Below are 22,446 nucleotides of genomic sequence, written 5' to 3'. Positions count from 1 at the left end.
ATCAATGCTTACGATAAAAAATAAATAAATAAATACAGTTTGCAGATCAGACAGTCTGTGCTGCAAGGACTGCTGGAATAGGAGTTTCTGATCAACCATCCTGATAATGTTTTTCTCGTACCATCAGTTGATCAATACCTTCTGTACAACAGTCATTAAGTCGGTCATTATCTAGTATTATAGTGTGGTGTGATTACAAAGCTGTATTTTGTTGGTTTTAAATAGATTAGGAATAGTTGGAATCTTCTCCAGGTTTTTATTGCTGTTTGTGTCTCTGCTGTGAAAAATTCCAAGCATTCCCATCTCCTTCTTACTATGCTAGATTGAAAGCCTTGGTAATTGAGGGTAGTTTAAAGCAAGGGGTCGGTCAAGTGACCTGACAGGGGTTCTCCACTCTTCCTACTGTTTTTAAAAAAAAAAAAAAAAAAAGGGGATGGAGTGGTTAGTTATGTTTATTATTGTAAGTTTTTATTATCAGTCTGAGCATATGTTTACCTTAACTAGAAACATGGAAGAAAGTCCAAAACTATTGACACAAAGATATTGAATGTTCCTAAGAAATGTCTTTGTGCCAATGAGTTTTAGGGGGATGCAAATATTTTTAATATAAACTAAATGCTGTCATTAAGCTAAAAACCATTGATTTGATTTCTTATTCCATGAGACATACTGTAGGCAGAAAATGTATGTTGCAGTATAATTAGATAGGAGGTGAGAGGTTTTATGGAAATATCCTAAAATCCTGAAAGGTGTAAATGTGCAGGTTGCTTTTTATGAAATCTGTGTTGGGGAAGTGATAAAGACGTTATTAAGCAAGGCTAAATAATGATTTTAAAGATGGGGTTTTAAGTTTATGAAATAAGGAAGTTATAATAATAAAATACAAATTGCATATAAGCTGCATGAAAATGAAAATATGAAGATATAAATGAGTAAGATATTTGTTTAATCATATATGTTTAATGGGAAATATCTGGTTTCCTCAGCGCTGTTTCACATCAAAAACACTGGAAAATCACCATGTCATGGGCAGCTAATCTCTTGTGGTGTGAAACAGTCCTGAGAGTTAAATATTATAATTATTGCCATTTAAAGACATCACACATAGCAGAATATGCTGATTAATTATGAGAGAAATAGATTCTATTCATTTTAGTCTTAAACGTATTTATACTGACAGATATATTTAGAGAGTGTAGTATATATGTGGGTGTTCTAGAATATTTCTGTTTTAGTTATGAAAACAATAACACTTATTTTAGGTTACATGTACTTGTTTATATTGCAATAAGTGACGCACATTACTATATGAATAATTGGTAGAATTGAAGAACTACACATGTGGTATTTAAGTTTTGCAATAAGCACACACCCTCCAAGCTAAAAATTTTTGATGGACATTCTATATCATTTTGAGAGTTTTTGTTCTACCTCTTTGGCTCATATAATTTGATGAACTTTGAACTCTTGTCTTAAATATCAATTACTCATTTGCCTGTACAAGTGTTGTTGATAGACTTGTCCACTTGAAGATTCATCTATGATGTCACCTGCTTTTCTGCAAGACTTGGAGATTGTTTGCTTTGATTCCATTTTGCTGGGATGCGGCAGCCTTAGCGGGATGATTCTTTGCTTTGAGGATGAGCCTACATGCCCTGGTCTGCTCCTGTGGTGGTAATGGCTGCATCCTTCCTTTCTCATGTGTCATGCTTTGGAAGAAACTCCGCCTCTAACAGCTGTGATGTGAGGTCTCTTTCCCAACTACCATCTGGGATGAGAAGTGAGTTCACCTTTCCCTGCTTTCTACAACCTGGCTGCAAGTTCTTCACCTGAAGCTTTTGTTGCAAGTTTGATTCCTTGTGGGTGCTCAGGCCACAATAATGCCTCCCACAGGACTTAGTGCAACCACGCAGGCTGCACGTCAGGCTCTTGACTCCCATTGTTATTTCAAGAGCTTGACAGAAGAATATTTGTGTTCATTATGAGGATGGATTGTTTCCATCACCTTCTGTCATCATCCAGATGGACAATACTCTTTCATCATACTATGAATATGAATAAACCGGATTACCGAATATCAGCGGACAAGAACCATTTTATTTTTGTTTTATTCTTTTTGTTTTATGAGCTTGGAGGAAAAGTGATGAACTGATATTTTGACATCACCTAAACCTAAAGAACATTGCTAGTTGGAGTGTGTTGTTGTACTTAATGTATGTGTAGTGTATTAATCTAGTTTAAAATGTTTCCGATGCCTCACTTTAGACAATAATAATTTCTTGTAGATAAACACCTTTAGTTAGTATTAGGTTTTATGAGTAACTTTTAGTATTGATTTATCCTTTCAGAATTAATGAGGAAATTGATAGGAAAAAAGGATCAACCTCTCAGTGACCATTTTTGTTTCTGTGGGCGCTCTGTTATTTTCAGGAACTGATTTTGTTACTGAGATGTATGAATATTATTATAATTGCATAAAATTGTATGTATTCTTATCACCCACTAGATAGTGATGAATAATATTATATTGGAATTACAGTCCTTCCTAGGTTTATGTTGTACCATGGTATATCTGTCACATAGTTTAGATAAAGATTGATGTTAGAATAGACTACTTTTTAGATTATCCCTATATGGGGATAATAAGGAGGGAATTGATAAGATTTATTTAATAGTCAGAGTTTTCTGCATAAACCAAGAAGGGTATTTTAGTATAAGGGTGTAACTTCCTACTGGATATATATACATTATGGTGACAAGGGGATTTGAGTAGACAGCTGATTCCCAAGGAACTAGCTGACATTAGAGACACTGACTAGTGATCTACTATGGTAATGCACTGTGTTTTGTTTTTTTAGCTGTCACGTAAGCTCTAGCACTGGAATGTATAAAAGCTGTGTAACTTATTTTACGTGTTAGTAAACCTTCACTATTAGACACTCTATTGTCAATTGTGATCCTTTACTCCAGGCCTGAAAACATGTATTATATATGTACTGAAAGCAATTGGTTTTGAATGTATTGAGATAGACTCTTACACACACTGATTTCTATTACACTAAGAGGCGCCCCAGGCCCCCCCCCCCCCCCCCCCAACACCTTCATCTCTAGTTATCTGGCTTGCAGTCCCTTCCATGCATCTCTTTTTCTTATTTCTCTCTGCTTCCAACAAAGTAGGGGAATAATAGCTGAATGGGTCATGTGCCCCCTCCTAATCTGCACCCTGAAGCTAGAGCCTCTCTTGCCTCTGCCTGGCCCTGGTGGCCAGTATCATATCAGTCCTGCATTTAAAGTGAACTAAGCACCTTTTTTTTAGCACCCAGTGTATCTCAACAGACAGCACATTAAATATGCATGCCAACAATGTGGCTCATTACTAAATAAAACTTACATTTTTTATCTCTTCTTTTCACATTTTAAAGTTTAGCAGAGGCCTTTATTACCCTACTTCCAAGGCCTGCCCGACCACAGACATTTCAGGCAGGTAAGGACTGATGTAATTATTATATTGCACACATTAACAGAGAGCAAACAAAAGATTTCATCAGCAAGGGGGTGGAGAGATAGGATACTGTTCGTCAAACAATTTAGAGATGCCACAGATGCTATCTTTACACCCTTCCCTGGATAGATAATAGGCAGCTGGAAGGTGGAGGGGGAAGAGGGGGGGGGGCATGGCAGCTCCTATAGCTGATAGAAAACCAGGACAAACTTGAGGAAAAAAAGTGGTGTTTGGTTCCCTTTAAAGTGTACCCAAGCCCAAGCTTGTGAAAAAGGAAATACTTATATAAGAAGAGGGAAGCCTCTGAGACCTGCAGGCAATCTCCGGTCCCTGGAAAAAGGCTTAAGTAGGTAAGTATTTCCTATTTGACCTGTGCCGTGGCTCGTGTTCACTTTAAAGGACACCTGAAGTGAGAGGGATATGGAGGCTGCCATATATTTTTTTTTTTTTTAAACAATGCCAATTGACTGTCTGCCCTGCTGATCCTCTGCCTCAAATACATTTAAGGTGCCCATACATCAGACGATGTATGGGCAGATCGACCAAGAGACAGATCAATCTCTGATCAAATGTGATCGGAGAGAGATCTGTTGTCTGCTCATAACCACACTCTCTCAGGAATTGGCCTTGTTACAATGCCCCAGCGATGTTCCCCCTAATGTAAAATGTGCCCCCACCCCCGTGCAGTATACTTTACTTGTCCGCAATCCGCACACACGCCCCCCACGTTGTTGCTGGAATATACGTGGGCACATGTGTGACATCACCCACATGCCCGCGTTATGCCGGCAATCACATGGGGCGCATGCATGTGGATTGCGGACAGAGCCAGTGGCGGATACAGGCAGGTAAAGTACTGCTGGGGGGGGGGGCATATTTTACATTAGGGGGGACAGCGCTGGAGGTACCATCGCATTCGTTGCTCACACACTGTTACCGCCACAAACCAGATGGAGCATGTCAGCCCTACATCTTGCAGCATGAAATTGGTAGCACCGTCGATCGGGCATGCTCTTGCCGGCAACGATTTTCATCTGATTATAATATTCAAATCGGATGGTCGATCGGCTGCCAAGTCCCCTGATGTATGGCCACCTTTAGACCTAGACCCTAAACAAGCATGCAGAGCAGGTATTTTTTACATGAAGACTGACTGGATTAGCCGCATGCTTGTTTCAGGTCTGTGAGTAAGACACCACTGATACCTGAAGGATCAACAGGATGTTTAAAATGAAATAAGTATTGCAGCCTTCATGTCCCACTCACTTCAGTTGTCCTTTAACACACTGACCGATCGATATAGGTGAAAACGCAACACAAGATTGGACGGGAGAGCCATTGTACACACACGTACGCTGGCTTGGCTTTCCCGGAAGATTGTCTATCAACCAGAAAATTGTTTGATACATTCACCCGAAAAGGTTGGCTAGAAATCCACAAGTCTGTAACAGGTCTAAAGGTGCCAATTAACGATCCAATTTCCCAGATGACTGACCATCTTATTTGATTATTGCAATCAATTAGAAGCAGTCATTCAGGTAAGAAAATCAGACAGAAAAATGTTTTGAAATTTGAAATCGGCACAACGATTAATAGAATGATCATTCGTTGTCATTTGGTACTCGATCTGATCGATTGAGATTGTGCCGTTGATGAGCACCATAAAGGACTTACGAGGCCAAAATCGTTATAAAAGTCAAGTACCTGGAAGATGTTTAAATGCACGGAGGACGCCGTCTGCGTCTGCGGCCATATTAGGAGCGGCATGAGAGCCCGACCCGGCCTGTGGGGTCGTGATCGGCACGGGGGGCGCTTTCAGAAAGGGGCCCCGGCGGAACTGCACGGAGGGCGCGGACGGCGTCCTCCGTGCATTTAAACATCTTCCAGGTACTGGACTTTTATAACGATTTTGGCCTCGTAAGTCCTTTAAAGTGAATGGGAACCGCATTTAAAAAAATGAGACAGATACTTACCCAAGGAGAGGGAAGGCTCTGGGTCCTATAAAGCCTTCCCGCTCCTCTCCTGGTCCCCTCGTTCCAGTGCTGGCTCGCCCGTTAACATTATTTGACTAATTTAGTCAAATACTGCTTTATCCGGCCGAAGGAGGCTTCAGAAGTCTTCAGGGAGCCCGAGTGCTCCTGAAGAAGGGCGGCCCTGTACTGCACCTGCGCAAGCACGCTCTCTTGCACGCTCACGTGTGTGCAGTATGGAGCCAGTACAGGATAGAGAGCACAGAGAGAGGAGACAGAAGGCTCTATACGACCCAGAGCCTTCCCTCTCCTTAGGTAAGTATTTGCTTCATTTTTTAAAAAATGTGGTTCCCATTCACTTTAATAGTTGCTTACAAGTCAGTGGTGGGCGTTTTAGGCAGGTGGAGGAGTCTCCTTATGAAACGTGGAAAACTCCTGACAATGTTTCCTGCAGGATTGCCTCTGACATCCTAATATTTCATCTGCACATTACCCATTACCGGTATTTATTTAGTGTCAAAACAGTTTAAGAAACAAAGGCACATTGTAAGCCGTGGTGATTGCACGCTGAGGAATTTACTCTGCTGCCAGTTTTCCTGATCAAGAATACAAATGGCAGCAGAGTCAATTTTAATATTACATAAGAAAAAAAGAAAACACATGTAAAATGTTAAAGGGGGTTGCTCAGAAGTTCACTAAAGCTTAAAGTGTACCAGAGACGAAGCAACCTGCTTTAATTAATATTATATACTAGTAGGGACATGAGAACAGACACTTAAGGTGCGTACACACGCACTGCAGCAGCCAACGATGGGTCCGTCCGCACTGATCGCCGGTAGATTCGTTCAGGAACAGCCTTATCAGTCTGCCGACAGTGCGTACACACGCACTACAGTCTACTGAAAACCCGCCCAGCGGGAGGGTCCGACGGACCCGTCGTTGGCTTCTGTAGTGCGTGTGTACGCACCTTAACCCTGCTGCTTGTTTCATTCTGATCTGCACTGTCAGCTTGTAATCCTCCCTGTGAATACTACCGACTGAACTCTCAATCAGCTGCTTTATCAGGATGCTCTATAGCAGTGAGAGCAGTCTGCTCATGCCTGCCCCCCTCTCTGCCTGTGTTCTCCCTATCTGTGAGAGCAGTCTGCTCAAGCCCGCCCCACTCTCTGCCTGTAGTTCTCCCTATCTGTGCACCGCATCACAGAGAGCAATGCCTGTGAAGAGAAAAGCAGCTCAGAAAACAGATTTATTTATCTACCCACCTAATTAGTGTCCCGGGTTGAGTTAGACACTTAACTCTCCCCATCTGAGCCAGGAACATACAGGGACACTGCTCTACTGGGCAAAGTTGATTACAGCTTCATAACTCAATAATGTCCCTGCATACATTATTTGATGGAGAAGATGTCGGCGCCATATAAATACTAAATAATACAGGTAGTCACCGGTTTACAGACGCCCAACCCGCCAATACGAACGGCCCGATCCCGTCGCGATTATGTCATTTCCGTGGGGGAAGTTTGAAGAAATGGTTTCAAACATCCCGACTTAAGATCGGATTCAAGTTAAGAACAAATCTACAGTCCCTATCTCGTGGTAATAATAATTTTACATACAGTGACACTGACTCGGAAACGGGTGGCGGTCATCTTGAATTTTAGACAGGATAAAAATGAAAAATTAATAATGTAATGAGCACAGGAGAGCAACAAAAAATACAGGAATAGCCTGTATTTGGCATATGTTTTCGGGGGGGGGGGGGGGGGGGGGGGGGGAGGGGGGGGTATGTTTATTTTAAAGGTAGCTGATGATCTCAGGTTTCCTTTAAAGAGACACTGAAGTCTCTTTTTTTTTCAGTCTCTCTTTAAAAGCATGCAATCATGTGAAACCGGCCTCAGGTTTTTTTTTTTGCAAAGGGAGGCAAGTTTACTTTTACCTGCTCTAATTGTCTCTGTTTTTCATCATTTTATAGTGTATTTTAATTTGGGAAAGAATGTACTTCTTGTAGACATGTATTTCACTTTTTTTTTTCCACGATAGTGGTCCTTTAAATTTCCTCTTAGAGTAGAATTTATCTTTAAAAGGATACATGAAGCATTTTTAAAACTAAAAATTAGACACTTACTTAGCAGGAGGAAGTTCTATGGATGATCCAGAGGCTCCCCGTATCTTCTTACACTCCCTCCTAACGGGGCAGGTGCAAGTTAGGCCTGCACAAGCCCAGTAGAGCGAAGCCGCTCCTGTACAGAGGAAAGACTCTGATTTCTATTTTTAAAAACGCTTCATGGATACTTTGAAGGACAGATGCGAGGGGAAAAAAAAAATCTACTTTCGCGGGGCTTCCACCTGCCCCAGGCAGCTCCACTTCCAGCATCTACTGCGCATGTACGAGCGTGCGGCCACGGCACTCGCGGTCATGCTCACGTTGTCTGGAGTGTTCTGCGCATGAGCAGAACTACACAGCGGGGCTCGCACAGGCGCAGAAGATGCCGATCTGGTGAGGGGACCCCCGGCTGGAAGCGGAGCTGCAGCGAGGAACATAACGGCTGCCAGGGACTGGAGGAAGCCCCAGATAAGTAGATTTTTTTTTATTTGCTTGGACCTTCCTTTTAAGGACTTTTCTGAGTTGTTCTTGGGATGTTCTTGCGTGCTTCAGTTGTGGGCTTAAGCCAAGTATGAGCCAATAATAGCTGCACCCTCCCAAGTTGTGTCACACTTCTTACCTGTTGCTGCACAACCTGGCCCTCTAGGAACTGAGAATTGGCTGACTGGATCTCCTGGTCCAGCCCTTTATACTTGTCTGGTTCGCTGTTCCAGCCCTGTCTGGTCCCTTCTCCTAGCAGTGCCTGAAATGACATTAGAAACGATTAGTATGTGGAACTCTATGTTCTCTGTTGCCGTGCCGCTGATTCACACACACGTATCTCAGAGTAACATTTCCTGTGGTCTAAACCTGATTGTTAAATCTTAAAAGTGAAGGGAAAACAAATACACTGCAATAATTCCTCGCTGCCTTGTGATCAATAATTCAATTCTAACGCATTACGGATTTTGCCGCACAAAGATCTCAGCAAAGACTGCCCTGCCCGTTGCTTAGAAACACTACATTACCAGCACTGCGTACGCATGCAACAGAAGCAATGTACCTGTAGCCTGCAGGTCTGGCAGCTTCTTCTGCACCCTGCAGCATCGCTACCATTTGTGTTTCTATGGAAACCATGGTCAGTGGTGAATGGAGAGATGCAGTTCATTCTGCATTATCACAACTTCAACCAACATTTGCCAGCAATAACAAGGCCAATCTATCTCTGCAGACATTGCTCTGCTGAGGTTTGGGCTATTCTGCAGATGGCAAGCTGTATGTAGATGATGAACACGTGTAGACTTTTTGTCTAACTCACCCTCCGAGACCTCATGTGCGTCGACAACCGAAACTTAGACCCGCCCCCTTACAGATGAGCGCCGCGGCGCTTCTGTGACACTTTCTTTCTCCGATACAGGTAACACCATGGTGTTTAACTGCAAGGGGGCAGGGCTTAGCGCTGTAGACGCACACAGGGTCTCTGACTGATAGACAAAAAACACTGGTAAAGTCATAACTTTTTGGGAGAACGCGATACATGGAATGTTATTTTAGACTTTATAGTCACTTTAAGGTACCCATTAACAGTACAATTTTTAGTGAATAATCTTATTTTCGATCAGATTATTCAGATCGTATTTCATGAAAACAGCGAAGCTAGTGTGCTTACTCGATCCTGAATGATCGCATTACCTATTATTTCCTTATGGCTTACATGTTAAACTCTGGCCAACAGGCCAAATAAGGCCCACAGAGGCTTATAATTTGGCCCGCAAGTGGTTTCCCCCGATTTGCATTATGTTTCGCCCACTCTAGACCACCAGGGAGGCTATATTGGAGGTTAAGCCGTATTTCACCAGGGAAGCCATTAAAGGGAGAAACGGGGATTCGTTTAATTAGCTTTCACCATTAGGGCTGGGACCAACTAGGCACGCTTTGGTAGTGCTTGCTGAAGCGCTATGCCAGCAGAATCCTATGGGGGCAGTCCCACTTGCAGCGTTGCAATCGCAGAGTGATCAGTGGGTACAGTAGCCAAATCACTTTGGGAAATGGCAGCACTTCTGCAGTTTAGAAAAGCGTGGGTGAATTAGAAAGTCGTGGGCCCTTCGCGATTCCGCAAAGAATCCACAAAGTGCCCATAGTGGGCCCTGGACCTTTCTCTGCTTCTGTATCCTTACCGAAGGGCTGTACATTACCGAGAGGCTGAAGATAAAGTACCAAACATCTCACTTGGTTTTATCACATGCTGTAATCTTTGCGAATTAACATTTACTGAGGTATTTACCTCACAAGTCGGTAATTTACCTAATTAGTCAGTAATTTTCATTTTCATGCGGTAACAGCCTTAGTTAATTAACGTCTCACAAGCTGTGTGCTAAAATCAGCTTTGTACTGAATTACCGAATGCGGTATTGCTTTATGAAGCCATAGTGTTGTCTCCTACCAAATATAGAATAACCCTCGAAAAGGCTATCCACCTCAAAGCATACTGTTTTGAAAAGAAAAAGTTTAAAGATTCATGCACAAATTTCAGTTCAAATCTGATATAAATTGATGGTGTGTTGCGGTAAAATGATTCCAGGCCCCCAATCGGTTTCCGATCATGGAGAGATTGACCGTTTGTGATTCTGGGTTCCCTCTGCACTGCGTAAGGCCACCTTACAGAAGGCAAGATGAGGACAGTATTGAGGAGGCTGAATAAGTCTAATCTGGTAATTCTAGTAATACGAGAGCGCGCACACTCTCCCCGCTCACCAAGGAGACAGGCACGTCACAGACACAAACAGCTGAGGCACAGCTCTCTCACCTGCCGGTTCTTCTTCTCAGCTAAGGCCTGAACAGATGGACTGGTCATCTGATCCTTCATTTCCTGTATCGGAGCACACAGAAAATAGTATTACCGTCTGGAAAGTTAAACCGGGGGAGGCAGAGTCTTAACTGAAAAGCTAAAGATGACCACACAGGAGAAAAAAAGGCTTATTTAGAAAACAACTTCGTAGAATGCAGTAAATTATTTAGAATAGCAAAGTTTACAATAATTTACCTGGTTTCAGGATCAGCAACACTTTCTGTATGTATATATTGCTGCACATTGAATGTAGCCGACCTCTCAGTGATGTTTAGCCTAGACTGATTAGCTATGCGGAAATCAGGGCCGGCGCTACCATTAAAGGTAAGGTTCAGGGAGGGTGGGCAAAAAATAAAAATCAAATTCCACTTACCTGGGGCTTCCTCCAGCCCGTGGCAGGCAGGAGGTGCCCTCGCCGCCGCTCCGCAGGCTCCCGGTGGTCTCCGGTGGCGCGCCCGACCTGGCCAGGCCGGCTGCCAGGTCGGGCTCTTCTGCGCTCCAAGGCCCGGAACTTCTGCGTCCCACGCCGGCGCTCTGACGTCATCGGACGTCCTCCGGGCTCTACTGCGCATGCGTAGAACTACTGCGCATGCGCAGTAGAGCACGGAGGACGTCCGATGACGTCAGAGCGCCGGCGTGGGACGCAGAAGTTCCGGGCCTTGGAGCGCAGAAGAGCCCGACCTGGCAGCCGGCCTGGCCAGGTCGGGCGCGCCACCGGAGACCACCGGGAGCCTGCGGAGCGGCGGCGAGGGCACCTCCTGCCTGCCACGGGCTGGAGGAAGCCCCAGGTAAGTGGAATTTGATTTTTATTTTTTGCCCACCCTCCCTGAACCTTTCCTTTAAGGCAAAGGAGGCAGCTGCCCCAGGGCCCCAGAGCTTGTAGGGGCCCCCAGTGGCTACAAGAGGGGAAATTTTTTTTTCAAATCGGCCTTATCGTTTTTGAGAAAATCGATTTTAAAGTTTCAAAGGAAAAAAAAAACACATTTAAAAACCTGCCGACTTTAATGGTTAATAGCAAATCCACCTTAAATGCTAGAAACCCTAAATTTGCAGGATATGTTAAGGAGATCATTAGGAATAAGAGGAAAAAACAATTTTTCAAAAAGACATTATAGTTTTTGAGAAAATCGATTTTAAAATTTAGAAGGAAAAAAGTATAGTTTTAAATGCGGTAAATGTAACTTTTAGTAGCAAACCTAACGGTAGTGTAATTTTACATGCATCAAACGAAAGCGCAATAAATTTCCTGACGGGGTTTCCAGGGGGTCTATACACAGCCGCAGCGCTTTGGCCAGGGATCGCTATACAGCCGCAATATGGCTGTATGAAGATCCCTGGCATTTTTTCTTATTTTCCCAATTTTTTTTTTATGTTTAGAGTGTGGGAATGTTTTTTTTAAAAAAAAAATTATGTGGGGTCCCTTCTCCTGAAACTTTTTAACCCCTTGTCCCCCATGCAGGTTGGGATAGCCAGAATGTGGAGCTCTGACCGATTGGGACTTCACACCCTGACTATACCAGCTGCAAAAAAGGTCCCCTAATGCCGATTTTTGTTCCGGGGTATATGTTGGGGGGGGGGGGGGGGGGGGGGGGGGGGCCCAGGTTTATTTTGCCCTTGGGCCCCATTGTTGCTTAAACCGGCCCTGGCGGAAATCTCCCCCCCCCCCCCCCCAGCATTCTGGGAAACCAGGTATATTTTAGACTGGTTTTGGAATTCTCAGGAACCATCGTGCAGAGATTGCATGATAGGACTAAAAATGTCGCCAAGTGTGATACATTTTGGACTGTAAATTAGGGTGAGGAAATATTTGACAATGGGCAAACACTGACTAAATAATTCATAATTGAATACTGGAAAGAAACTACACATATACATATGCACTATACATTACCTGTCCGCATCCACCGCTGGCTCCGGGGCAGTCCTTTGTCCATACACGTGCCCCACGTGGTTGCCGGCATACACTTGGGCGCGTGTGTGAGGTCACACATGCGCTGACGTGCACGCCACCAACCACGTTGGGCATGTGTATGGACAAAGCATGCCCGGAGCCAGCGGCAGACACGGACAGGTAACGTGTAGTGCACTGGGGGGGGCGCCTCATTGCTCGTTAGGGTGACAGCGACAGGCAGCAGATGTGGTGTCACAAGACCGATTCCAGATCGATTTCATGCTTAAATTGATTGTGAATCAGCCTGCGGTGTATGGGCAGCCGACAGATCTCTCTCTAATCAGTAGGGATGATCAAAAAGATGCAAATTCTTCTGAGATTATGCAAATTTATATGCAGCTTGAAAATAAACCAATCCATGTAAACTTGGGTTTAAATGGATTGGTCCATTTTCAAACTGCATACATTTGCATAAAAATGTGCATAATTTCAGAAAAATTTGCATCTCATTGATCATCCCTTCTAATCAGATTGTATTAGAGAGAGATTTGTCTCTTGGTCGAATCTGCCCATCATCACCAGATGTATGGATACCTAAGGGTGCGTACACACACACTACTATAGAGAACGACGGGTCCATCAGACCCTCCCGCTGGGCAGGCGTTCTCCCGACAGTAGTGCGTGTGTACAATCTGTCTGCAAACTGATAAGGCTGTTTTTGAACGATCCGCTAAAGGCCCATACACACGTCGGATTTTTACGAACGACAGGTCGTTTGAACGTCCTGTTGTTCAGTCGTCCGCACGCCAAATCGGGCGTGTGTACAGACTATCGTTCGGGTGATAAGACTAGTCTTGAGCGATCCGCCGGGCGAAGCCTCATCAGTCTGCAGACAGACTGTACACACGCACTACTGTCGGGAGAACGCCCGCCCGGCGGGAGGGTCTGATGGACCCGTTTTTCTCTATAGTAGTGCGTGTGTACGCACCTTTACAGCATCTCACTGACAATCCCTACAAAAGATAACATTGAGCAAATGCCTTAATATGTTTGGCACAAATGTTCCAGGTTTCCAGGGACAATAAACGGTGAAAAGTAAAGTAGTGCAGCTGTGTTTGCAGTTGGGATTGGAGCAGACAGCAGACACCTGTGGGAAATGGCTGTCCTCCATGTGATGCAGTCAGGACATACTGCGTGTCCACAAAGCTGACCTGCTGCTGAGATTCTCACCTTGACACACTGACGGGTTTCACTGATGAAGGCTTTTCTCTGCCTCATCTCTGCTGGATCCAGACTGAACTTGCGGGGGTTGGATTCCACAATACGTGAGCAGAATTAAGGAAAACACAGTGTTAAAAACAACTGAGCTTGTTTGTGTTGTTTGGCTTTACCTCTATTATAGCCTTGGTTGTGTTTATCCACAACAAAGGACAAGACTTTGCCTTCCCGTCGTCACAGCTCCTGTAACTAAACCATTGTTACAGGTTAAGCTGCTCCGCATGTTAGTGCAGCTCAGAGCCAGGAGCTCTTATCTAATTATTACCGCTAAGCATTGAGAAGCATGTACAAACTGAAAGTGCTAAAGGTGCCCATACATCTACTGGATAGTGTACTCGTTAAAGTGAACCTAAAGTAAAAAAAAAACAAAAAAACATAAAATCCCCATTTACTTACCCGGGGCTCCTTCCAGCCCACTGAAGTCTTCCTGGTTTCCCTCTGTCATCCTGCGCTCAGCCTCTCCTCTGCAGTCCCCCTCCATAATCTAAGCGCTTCTTCTATCGTGTTCCCACACCCGAGAGTGTTCTGCATATGCACAGTATCAATTTTTGCTTTCTGCACAAGCGCAGAGCGCTCCTGACCATGGGAGCGCGATAAGAGGGCGGGCATGGCATGGGGCCGCACATCCAGCATTGTAGGGGGACACTGGAGGAACAGCAAGGTGAAAGATGACGGCGAGGGGCCAGGAAGACTTCAGGGGGCTGGAAGACGCCCCAGGTAAATAAATGGGGACTTTCTTTTTATACTTTAGGCTTCCTTTAAAGAGTCTCTGAAGCGAGTCTAAATTCTCTTTTTGAACTTGTATTTATTTTAAGCCCCATAAGCCCCGCTAAACCGCCGCTATCCCGTGGCAAAACGAGGAGTTTATACCACCCAAATCCCCTCTGAAAAATCCACAACTTTCTTGATCGTGGATTTTGCTGCTCATAGAGGTAGAGCTTTGAGCTGCTGCTCTGCCTCCATGCGTGTCAATCTGACAACGGATCTCCGCCTCTCCCCGCCCCTCTCAGTGAAGGAAGACTGAGAGGGGCGGGAAGAGGCGACGATCAGCCGGGATTGACGCACTAAGAGGCAGAGCTACTGCAGAAAGCTCTGCCTCAATCAGGAAGCGCTCCCCGGACACAGGAGAGGGGATTTGGGGGGTATAAACCTCTCGTTTTGCCGCGGGGATGCGGCAGTTTAGCAGGGCTTAAAATAAATAAAAGTTCAAAAAGAGAATTTAGGCTCGCTTCAGAGTCTCTTGGGCTCTGTCTGACACAAGAGACCAGGGTTTCAATCTCAGCTCTTCCTGTTCAGTATGCCAGCCCTTATTGAGTAAGGGCCTTTTTCCACTAGCCTGAAATTTGCGATTTGCTTCTGATCGCAAATCGCAACGTACATTAAACTAATGGAAACTGCAGCAGCATTTTCCATTAGTGCGATCCGATTGCGATGCGATTTTGGTCAAAGCGCAATCGTCGTCCTGCCGCGTTTTGTATGCGATTGAGCTGGACTATAATGAATATAGTAGTTCAATCACAATCGCATGGTGGAAATTGAAACGCGATTGCGATCGCGATCGGAATCGCGATCGCAATCGCATTTCATAGTGGAAAAGAGCCCTAAGGCGGATCCCTAACACTGCTACTGCCTATAGAGTGCTCCCTAGTGGCTGCAGCACTGGTGCTTTGAGTCCACCAGGAGAAAAGCACAATATAAATGCTCTGTGTCTTGTCTTAACGATGTCAGGGCAGATCAACCACAAGACAGATCTCTCTCTGATCGGAGAGTAATTTGTTGTCTGCCCAAACACTGCAGGCCAATTCCAGATGGATTTCAGCATTAACAAATCATGAGAAGTAGAGATCAGCAGCACCACAAAGATGTATTTAAGCTCTTTATTGCATAAAGATAAAGCCCAGGGACAGCGACATACGCTGTTTCAGAGGTAAACTCCTTCCTCAAGCTGTATAGGCTCACTCAAATGATGGTCAAAAACAAAGAATACTAATGCTGTGGTACGGTAAGGCTGAGTGTCCATAGTGGATGACCACCCACAAATTAATTAAGCATTGTATTAGATGTAAAAATACAATAACAATAAAGAGACCCACACATCTAAAACAGCAGCTCCCAGTATACTCAAAGTGTAACCCAAGAGGGAAACACACATAACTGGACTCGGCAGTTAGCACGCCGCCAACGCGGCATAACAGACTGCACAAAAACATGTAAGGGCACAATATATGAATGAATCTTGCACTCAGTTTAAATACAAAAAAATAGGTCATAATCATGGTTGAGCCTATACAGCTTGAAGGAGTGAGCATATACAGCTTGAGGAAGGAGTTTACCCCCGAAACAGCGTCTGTCTGTCCCTGGGCTTTATCTTTATGCAATAAAGAGCTTAAATACATCTTTGTGTGCTGCTGATCTGCATGCTCTACTTCTCATGCTTTGGAGCTGCTGCGACATACAGCGCCATATCAGCTTAGCACACGTATACCCTCACTAGGGTGCCTATCGACTGTGGTGTAGCATTAACAAATCAGCATGAAATCTATCAGGAATCGGCCGATCGCTGCCTGACCACCCCCTGGTGAATGTCCCCCCGGTGCCCACGCAGTCTAAAATCTCACCTGTCCCGCTGCTGTGACTCCCATCCTGCATCGCCATCAGCCCCACGGCGCGTGTACCATGTGGAACAGGCACCATGTGATGACATCACATACGCGCGCCTGGTGCAACACAGGGGTGATAGCTGATGAGGCTGGGAGTCGCGGCAGTGGGACAGGTGAGATTTTACACTGCACGGGCACTGAGGAGGGCATTAACACTTGGGACCGCTAGGCAGGTAGTGTCCGTAGTGATATCGAGCGCCGTTACCACCATGCACGTAATCGAGCACTTTTGGCCAAGATATTTCCAGCATGTCTGATCAACGCATTCAGCCCAAAATTGGTTGAATCATCAATCGGGCATGCTGGGTGCAGCCAGGGCAGTGGAGTCGGAGTCAAAGCAATTTTTGGGTACCAGGGCTGTCGGAGTTATAAACTGACGTGTCACAGCCGGATGATTTTTGTACCGACTCCACAGCCCGGGTTGCCGCACAGATTTTCATCTGCTTCGATAAAACAACTGAATCGGATGGCTAATCGGCCCACAAAATTGGTAGATGTATGGGCACCTTAACCACTTGCCGACCGCGCACTCATACCGCGCGTCGGCAAACTGGCAGCTGCAGGACCAGCGACGCAGTATTGCGTCGCCAGCTGCAGGCTGATTAATCAGGAAGCAGCCGCTCACGCGAGCGGCTGCTTCCTGTCAATTCACGGCGGGGGGCTCCGTGAATAGCCTGCGGGCCGCCGATGGCGGCTCGCAGGCTAAATGTAAACACAAGCGGAAATAATCCGCTTTGTTTACATTGTACGGCGCTGCTGCGCAGCAGCGCCGTAAGGCAGATCGGCGATTCCCGGCCAATCAGCGGCCGGGGATCGCCGCCATGTGACAGGGGACGTCCTGTCACTGGCTGCACAGGACGGATAGCGTCCTGTGCAGCCCTGATCTCCGGGGGGGAGCAGGTAGGAGAGGGAGGGGGGAATTTCGCCACGGAGGGGGGCTTTGAGGTGCCCCCCCCGCCAGCAACATGCAGGCTGGAGAGATCGGACCCCCCCAGCACATCATCCCCCTAGTGGGGAAAAAAGGGGGGTGATCTGATCTCTCTGCCTGCTACATGATCTGTGCTGGGGGCTGCAGAGCCCACCCAGCACAGATCACTCAACACAGCGCTGGTCCTTAAGGGGGGGTAAAGGGTGGGTCCTCAAGTGGTCAAAGGACAGAAACAAAATGTTTTTTTTTCCTTGAAACTATGAGAAAGGAGACATCCCTAAATTCTCTTTACTCGTAGAAAGCTCATCCCTATATACCAACAGGAAGCATGCACATATACAGGGGAGCTCTGATGCTATCTTACGTAACACCCTGTTTTCAGAGAACCCCTGTGCCAATAAATAATAGGAAATACAAACCAACAGGGCTGCTAACAGGGCATTCAAAATACAGTACCATACATAAAGGCAAAAGGTAGTGATATGTATACAAATGAGAATACATTTGTTTCAGTCGTAGTTTTTTGTGTGTGTTCTAGATTCTTCTCCACTTATCAAATTTGCGTCATCAGTTCAAACGAGGTTATGAAATGGTATTCCTCCTCTATGCTTTCTCAAAGGGGACATTTTTCCGCACTGCTCTTGGAAAATTCATGTCGGTGATGTGAATGCTGGTGATCTCAGAAGTGAAGCAGAGGAATACAAAATGGATGGGGGTTCTAATTCTTCACTGAGAGCACAGAAAGCCCTAAAGTGCCCGCATGAGTGTATGTTTACTGTTCAGACTGCACCCACCTGATCCCTATGTGTGCGGATTATTAACTACTAAACTGCCTCTCTCCTGGCTAGAGAGAATTAACCCTCACCACACATAGGAGTACCGTTGCACCACAGGACGTGAGTGATGTACAATTGGATGACTAGCCTAGCAGCTAGAGACGCATCTGTTGCTATGGTGGGGGGAGGAGAGACTATGCGCGGCACACAATGCGGTGGCTTTTGGCGGGTGTGATGAGGAGAACAATGCACTCGAAGGTCAGTTGGACATCGGTGGTAACAAAGATCCAGCATGCCTGATCTTCAGCCAATGTCAGCAGACATCAGTATAAAATTGTTTTTTAGCTTCTAGATGTACAGAACATAGCCACACCCTCCAGCATCATTAGACCCACGAATAGGCTTGTGTCTGTGGTGAAATCTCAGGGAAGGGTAACACTGGGCACTGCTGCCAATGTATCCATATGGATACATTCTCACTGCAGCGATTGCGATCAATCGCAAACGAGCTACATACAGCACTGTGGTAATGATCCCGCTATGATTCTCATTCTATTGAATGGGAATTACAAGCGCAAATCGTGGCAGGATTTTGCAAGCAAAATTTGGTTCAGGGCTCAATGTGAACTTGCCCTCACACTACACAATTCATGGAATTTAAAGTACATGAACTGTACTGCCAAGCTCTTATGGACTATGAGCAGAATGGCGAGGTAAATGGATTTTAATATCCATTAAAAAAACATTTTACCCTTTCTTTGCATCTTTGTACAAGATGTTAGACTTGATAAGAAAATTGAATCTAATAAAAAAGGTAATAAAAAATGGAGGACCCATCGATCTATAATAATTTATTCTGTCCACAAAATGTTGATTGGGAAATGAATGTTCTTTCCCAAATATATGTGCCGGGAGGAAGGAGGGAGCTGCAGGCCCTGGCAGAACAAGAGTCAGGCTCCATAGCTTTGTAGTGCAGCGAGTGGTACAAAGCTAGCAGCTGCAGTAGGGTGAGGGTTATTAAATCAGATATGTGCGTCTACCTTACAGTATGACATGGTGTTAATTTAAAGTACAACTGAAGTGAGAAACATATGGAGGCTGCCATATTTATTTCCTTTTAAGCAATACCAGTTGCTTGGCAGCCCTGCTGATCTATTTGGCTGCAGTAGTGTCTGAATAACGCCAGAAACAAGCAGCTAATCTTGTCAGAGCTGGCAGTAATGTGCTGCTGCGTGCTTGTTCAAGGTCTATAGCTAAAAGTATTAGGAGGCAAAGGATCAGCAGGATAGCAAGGCAACTGGTATTGTTAAAAAGAAAATAAATATGGCAGCCCCCATATCCCTCTCATTACAGTTGTCCTTTAAATGATCGATGCCAAGTAGATAGCAATCACTTCCCACACATAGTATATACTTTGTTTAAGTTCGGCTCTATATATTGCAAATCATTAATGGCAAACATGATTTCAGCTTAACGTGTACCAGAGACGCTATAAAAGTGTTATACATACCTGGGGCTTCCTCCAGCCCCATGCACACGGATCACTCCCACGCCGCCGTCCTCAGCCTTCTGTATCGCTGGAACCGGGTCCCATAACTTCAGCTCAGAGAAGTGCGCTCTCTACGTATCTTTCCAGCAGCCGCCGGATCACTTGTGGATCACGAAACAATACAGTCGAATAAATGGAATTTGTGGTGAATGTTTCCATTAGTGTGATATAGGGCTGCACGATTAATGATTAAAAAATTACAATCGCGATGTGGGGCACAACGATTTCAAAATCACAAAAATCAACAATTTTTTTTTAACGCTTACATTTTTCTGCATCACGTCACAACCCGCCACTTTCCATGCGTATAACTATAGCGCAACTCACCTACCAGTCCGTTCCCCCGCAGCCTTTTCCTACTTCCTCTCTCAGGCGTCATTGTGTTGGTAACGGCGCCCCCTGTGATGACATAACCGCATGTCATCACAGGTCCCCTGTGACGTTGGTACTAACGTGAGGGACGGCTGGGAGAGGAAGAAGATAGAAGCTGCCGGTGTAATCCCGGAAGGTAAGTTGTTACTATACCCGCTCTCCTCTGCTGTTACACCTACACTGCCTGCCACCTACACTGGAGGCACCTTCCTAGCTAGCCTTTACTAGTGGCAATGATACTGGCTACCTATACTGGAGACACCTACTTAGCTAACCTATGGGTTAACTATATGGGGCACTTACCTGGCTAAACTATACTGGGGCATTGTGAATTTAGTGCTAACGCTTGATTTGAAGAAAATTGTGAAAAAATGGAAATCAACATTTTTGACAGAATGGGAAAAAAAAAAAAAAAAAAAAATCGCAATTCAATTTTTTCCTAAAATCGTGCAGCTCTGCGATTTTCTTGCCATTCGAAAATTCACATTATTTTCTTGGCAGGTTTTTTTTTCTCCTGTTGGAAAAATCACAAATGCACCGGAATTGCACTGTACACCCGCCGGATCGCGGAAGAATAAATTAAGTGGAAAATAGAGATAAACTTGATCACATTGAAGCATGATTGCGTTTCTTAGTGGAAAAGGGACCTTTTTAATTTGCCCTTCAGGAATTCTGCGATTACAGTGACCATAACAGGCAGCGGTGTAGCAATAAGGGGTGCAAAGGTTGCGCCTGCAGCAGGGCCCTTAGACCTGAGGTTCTCCTACAGCAACTGCATTAGCTCTTTATTATGTGGGTTATAAATAGTGCTGATCCTTAACAAAGCATTCCTTTTTCTCTGCAAACACCTCTCTCACACAGTGGTGGGCTGGAATATGCGATTATCATACACAAATGCCTTAATAGCAGAATGCAGATAGGCTGGCACCCGATGCTGGCTGCAGGCACTGTGACCAGGATCCTGGGAAGCTGCAATGCACTCCAGCCAACACAGTTCGTATGTTGCAAGTAGGTCTCTGAGGAAGCGGGTCAAAGTCCCGCGAAATGGCTGTTAGACTACCTTGTTTTTCTTTTGCATGTTCCCCTGTATGTGACCTGTGTTACCATTAAACTTTGGAAGCATCTGCCTTGGTGCACAGCGCTCTGTTTTCTACTTGCAACATCATACATGCAATGCTGGAAAGGTGGTACTGAATTTGCACTGGGGCCCATGGCTCTGTACCTACTAACTACAACACTGATAACAACTATACTGGCGTCCTGGCTCTTGGTTACCCAGCACTGGAATACAGAAACAGTAAAATCCATCCACCGCTCTGATAAAGGATATTGATAGTCTCATCGAGGTCCTCGAGATCCCACTCAACGCTCCTCAGATTGTTGCGTAGCTCATTAGTAGTCCAGTCCAGCTCCTCTCGGGTGGCAATGGAGGGGTCCTGGAGAAGATCCGTCCATCGCTGGAACAGGCCCTGTGCAGTGTTCACTGCCTTCTGCACCTCCCTGCAAAATAAGCCAATCTACATTCAGTTCTGTGCTAGATAGGCGTTTCCATCAGCAGGTTAATATGGCCTGATACACCTTCTCCCAGACAACATATCGGACACTAGTGTAGTTACCATCTTAAAAAAAAAATACAATGATTTCAGTTTGGCTGTGTATATTACAAGGGTTATGGAAAACAACATTTAAGCTTAACTGCTATGCTTTTACACCACAAAGCTTTAAAGGACACCGGAAGTGAGCAGTACATGGAGGCTGCCATATTGTTGCCTGGCATAGTATCTGGATCAAACACCTGAAACAAGCATGTGACAAATGCTTGCTTATTCAGGGTTTATGCCTAAAAGCTTGAGGCAGATGATCAGCAGGACAGCCAGGCAATTGGTATTGTTTTAAAGGAAACAAATATGGCAGCCTCCATATCCCTCTAACTTCAGAAGCTTTTTGGCTGGGAGAGCCATAAACGCCATATATTTCAAAATGTAATTCTGTGAGAGCCATACAATATATTTCAAACTGGCACAGTGTGTATGCCCAGCAGAGGGCTCACCTCCCTTGCCATGGTTACATGTATACAGTTGATCCTCAGCGGCAGCGGAAGTGTCAGACATGTCTTCAGCTTCTCTTGGGTTTCAGCAACATCAGCAATTTCCCGAGAGCCAGACAGGAGAAATACCAACTAACAGCTTGTGCAATTAGCTAGCTGACTTGGCGGTTGATTCACTTTGTAGGATGAGATCCCCGCACTTTGGCCCAATAGGCTGCCTGTCAAGTGACAGGCAGCCTATTGGGCAAATCAAAGTGCATGGATCTCGTCCTACAAAGTCACTGGACCTGACATGAGCCAGGGTGGGACAATTGGAGCGGCCGTTAATTTTGGGGGGGATCGCAAGTAAGTTAGTAGTGCATGCTACAGAAGTAGCATGCCTACTTTGAAAATGTGACTTGCTCTGCCACACTAACCTGCGCTGCTTGAGCAGTGTAACTTAGTGAATCAACCCCTACTGGTTTGTCTGTGAGCCAGATGTAGCCATCAAAAGAGCCATTTGGCTCCCGAGCCATAAATTCCCCTGGTGTAAACTGAAAGTA

The 22,446-nt window shown here is 45.2% G+C and overlaps 1 protein-coding gene across 5 annotated transcripts in view; it reads right to left on the bottom strand.

The window, feature by feature from the left end:
• The window catches only part of STX6 (syntaxin 6), a 79,870-nt gene that overhangs the window by 45,079 nt on the left and 12,345 nt on the right, over window positions 1–22,446 (bottom strand). For all 5 annotated transcript variants that reach the window (XM_068239706.1, XM_068239705.1, XM_068239707.1 and 2 more), the window contains exons 2-5: window positions 21,188–21,357; window positions 13,525–13,619; window positions 10,362–10,424; window positions 8,196–8,318 (exon numbers count right to left, since the gene is read on the bottom strand). In XM_068239706.1, the coding sequence (XP_068095807.1) occupies window positions 8,196–8,318; window positions 10,362–10,424; window positions 13,525–13,619; window positions 21,188–21,357 (451 nt within the window). The remainder of the gene's footprint in view (window positions 1–8,195; window positions 8,319–10,361; window positions 10,425–13,524; window positions 13,620–21,187; window positions 21,358–22,446) is intronic.

This window comes from Hyperolius riggenbachi, chromosome 6 (genome assembly GCF_040937935.1).
Source record: "Hyperolius riggenbachi isolate aHypRig1 chromosome 6, aHypRig1.pri, whole genome shotgun sequence".
NCBI classification, from domain to species: domain Eukaryota; kingdom Metazoa; phylum Chordata; class Amphibia; order Anura; family Hyperoliidae; genus Hyperolius; species Hyperolius riggenbachi.
This window is presented reverse-complemented; position numbering and strand designations above follow the sequence as displayed.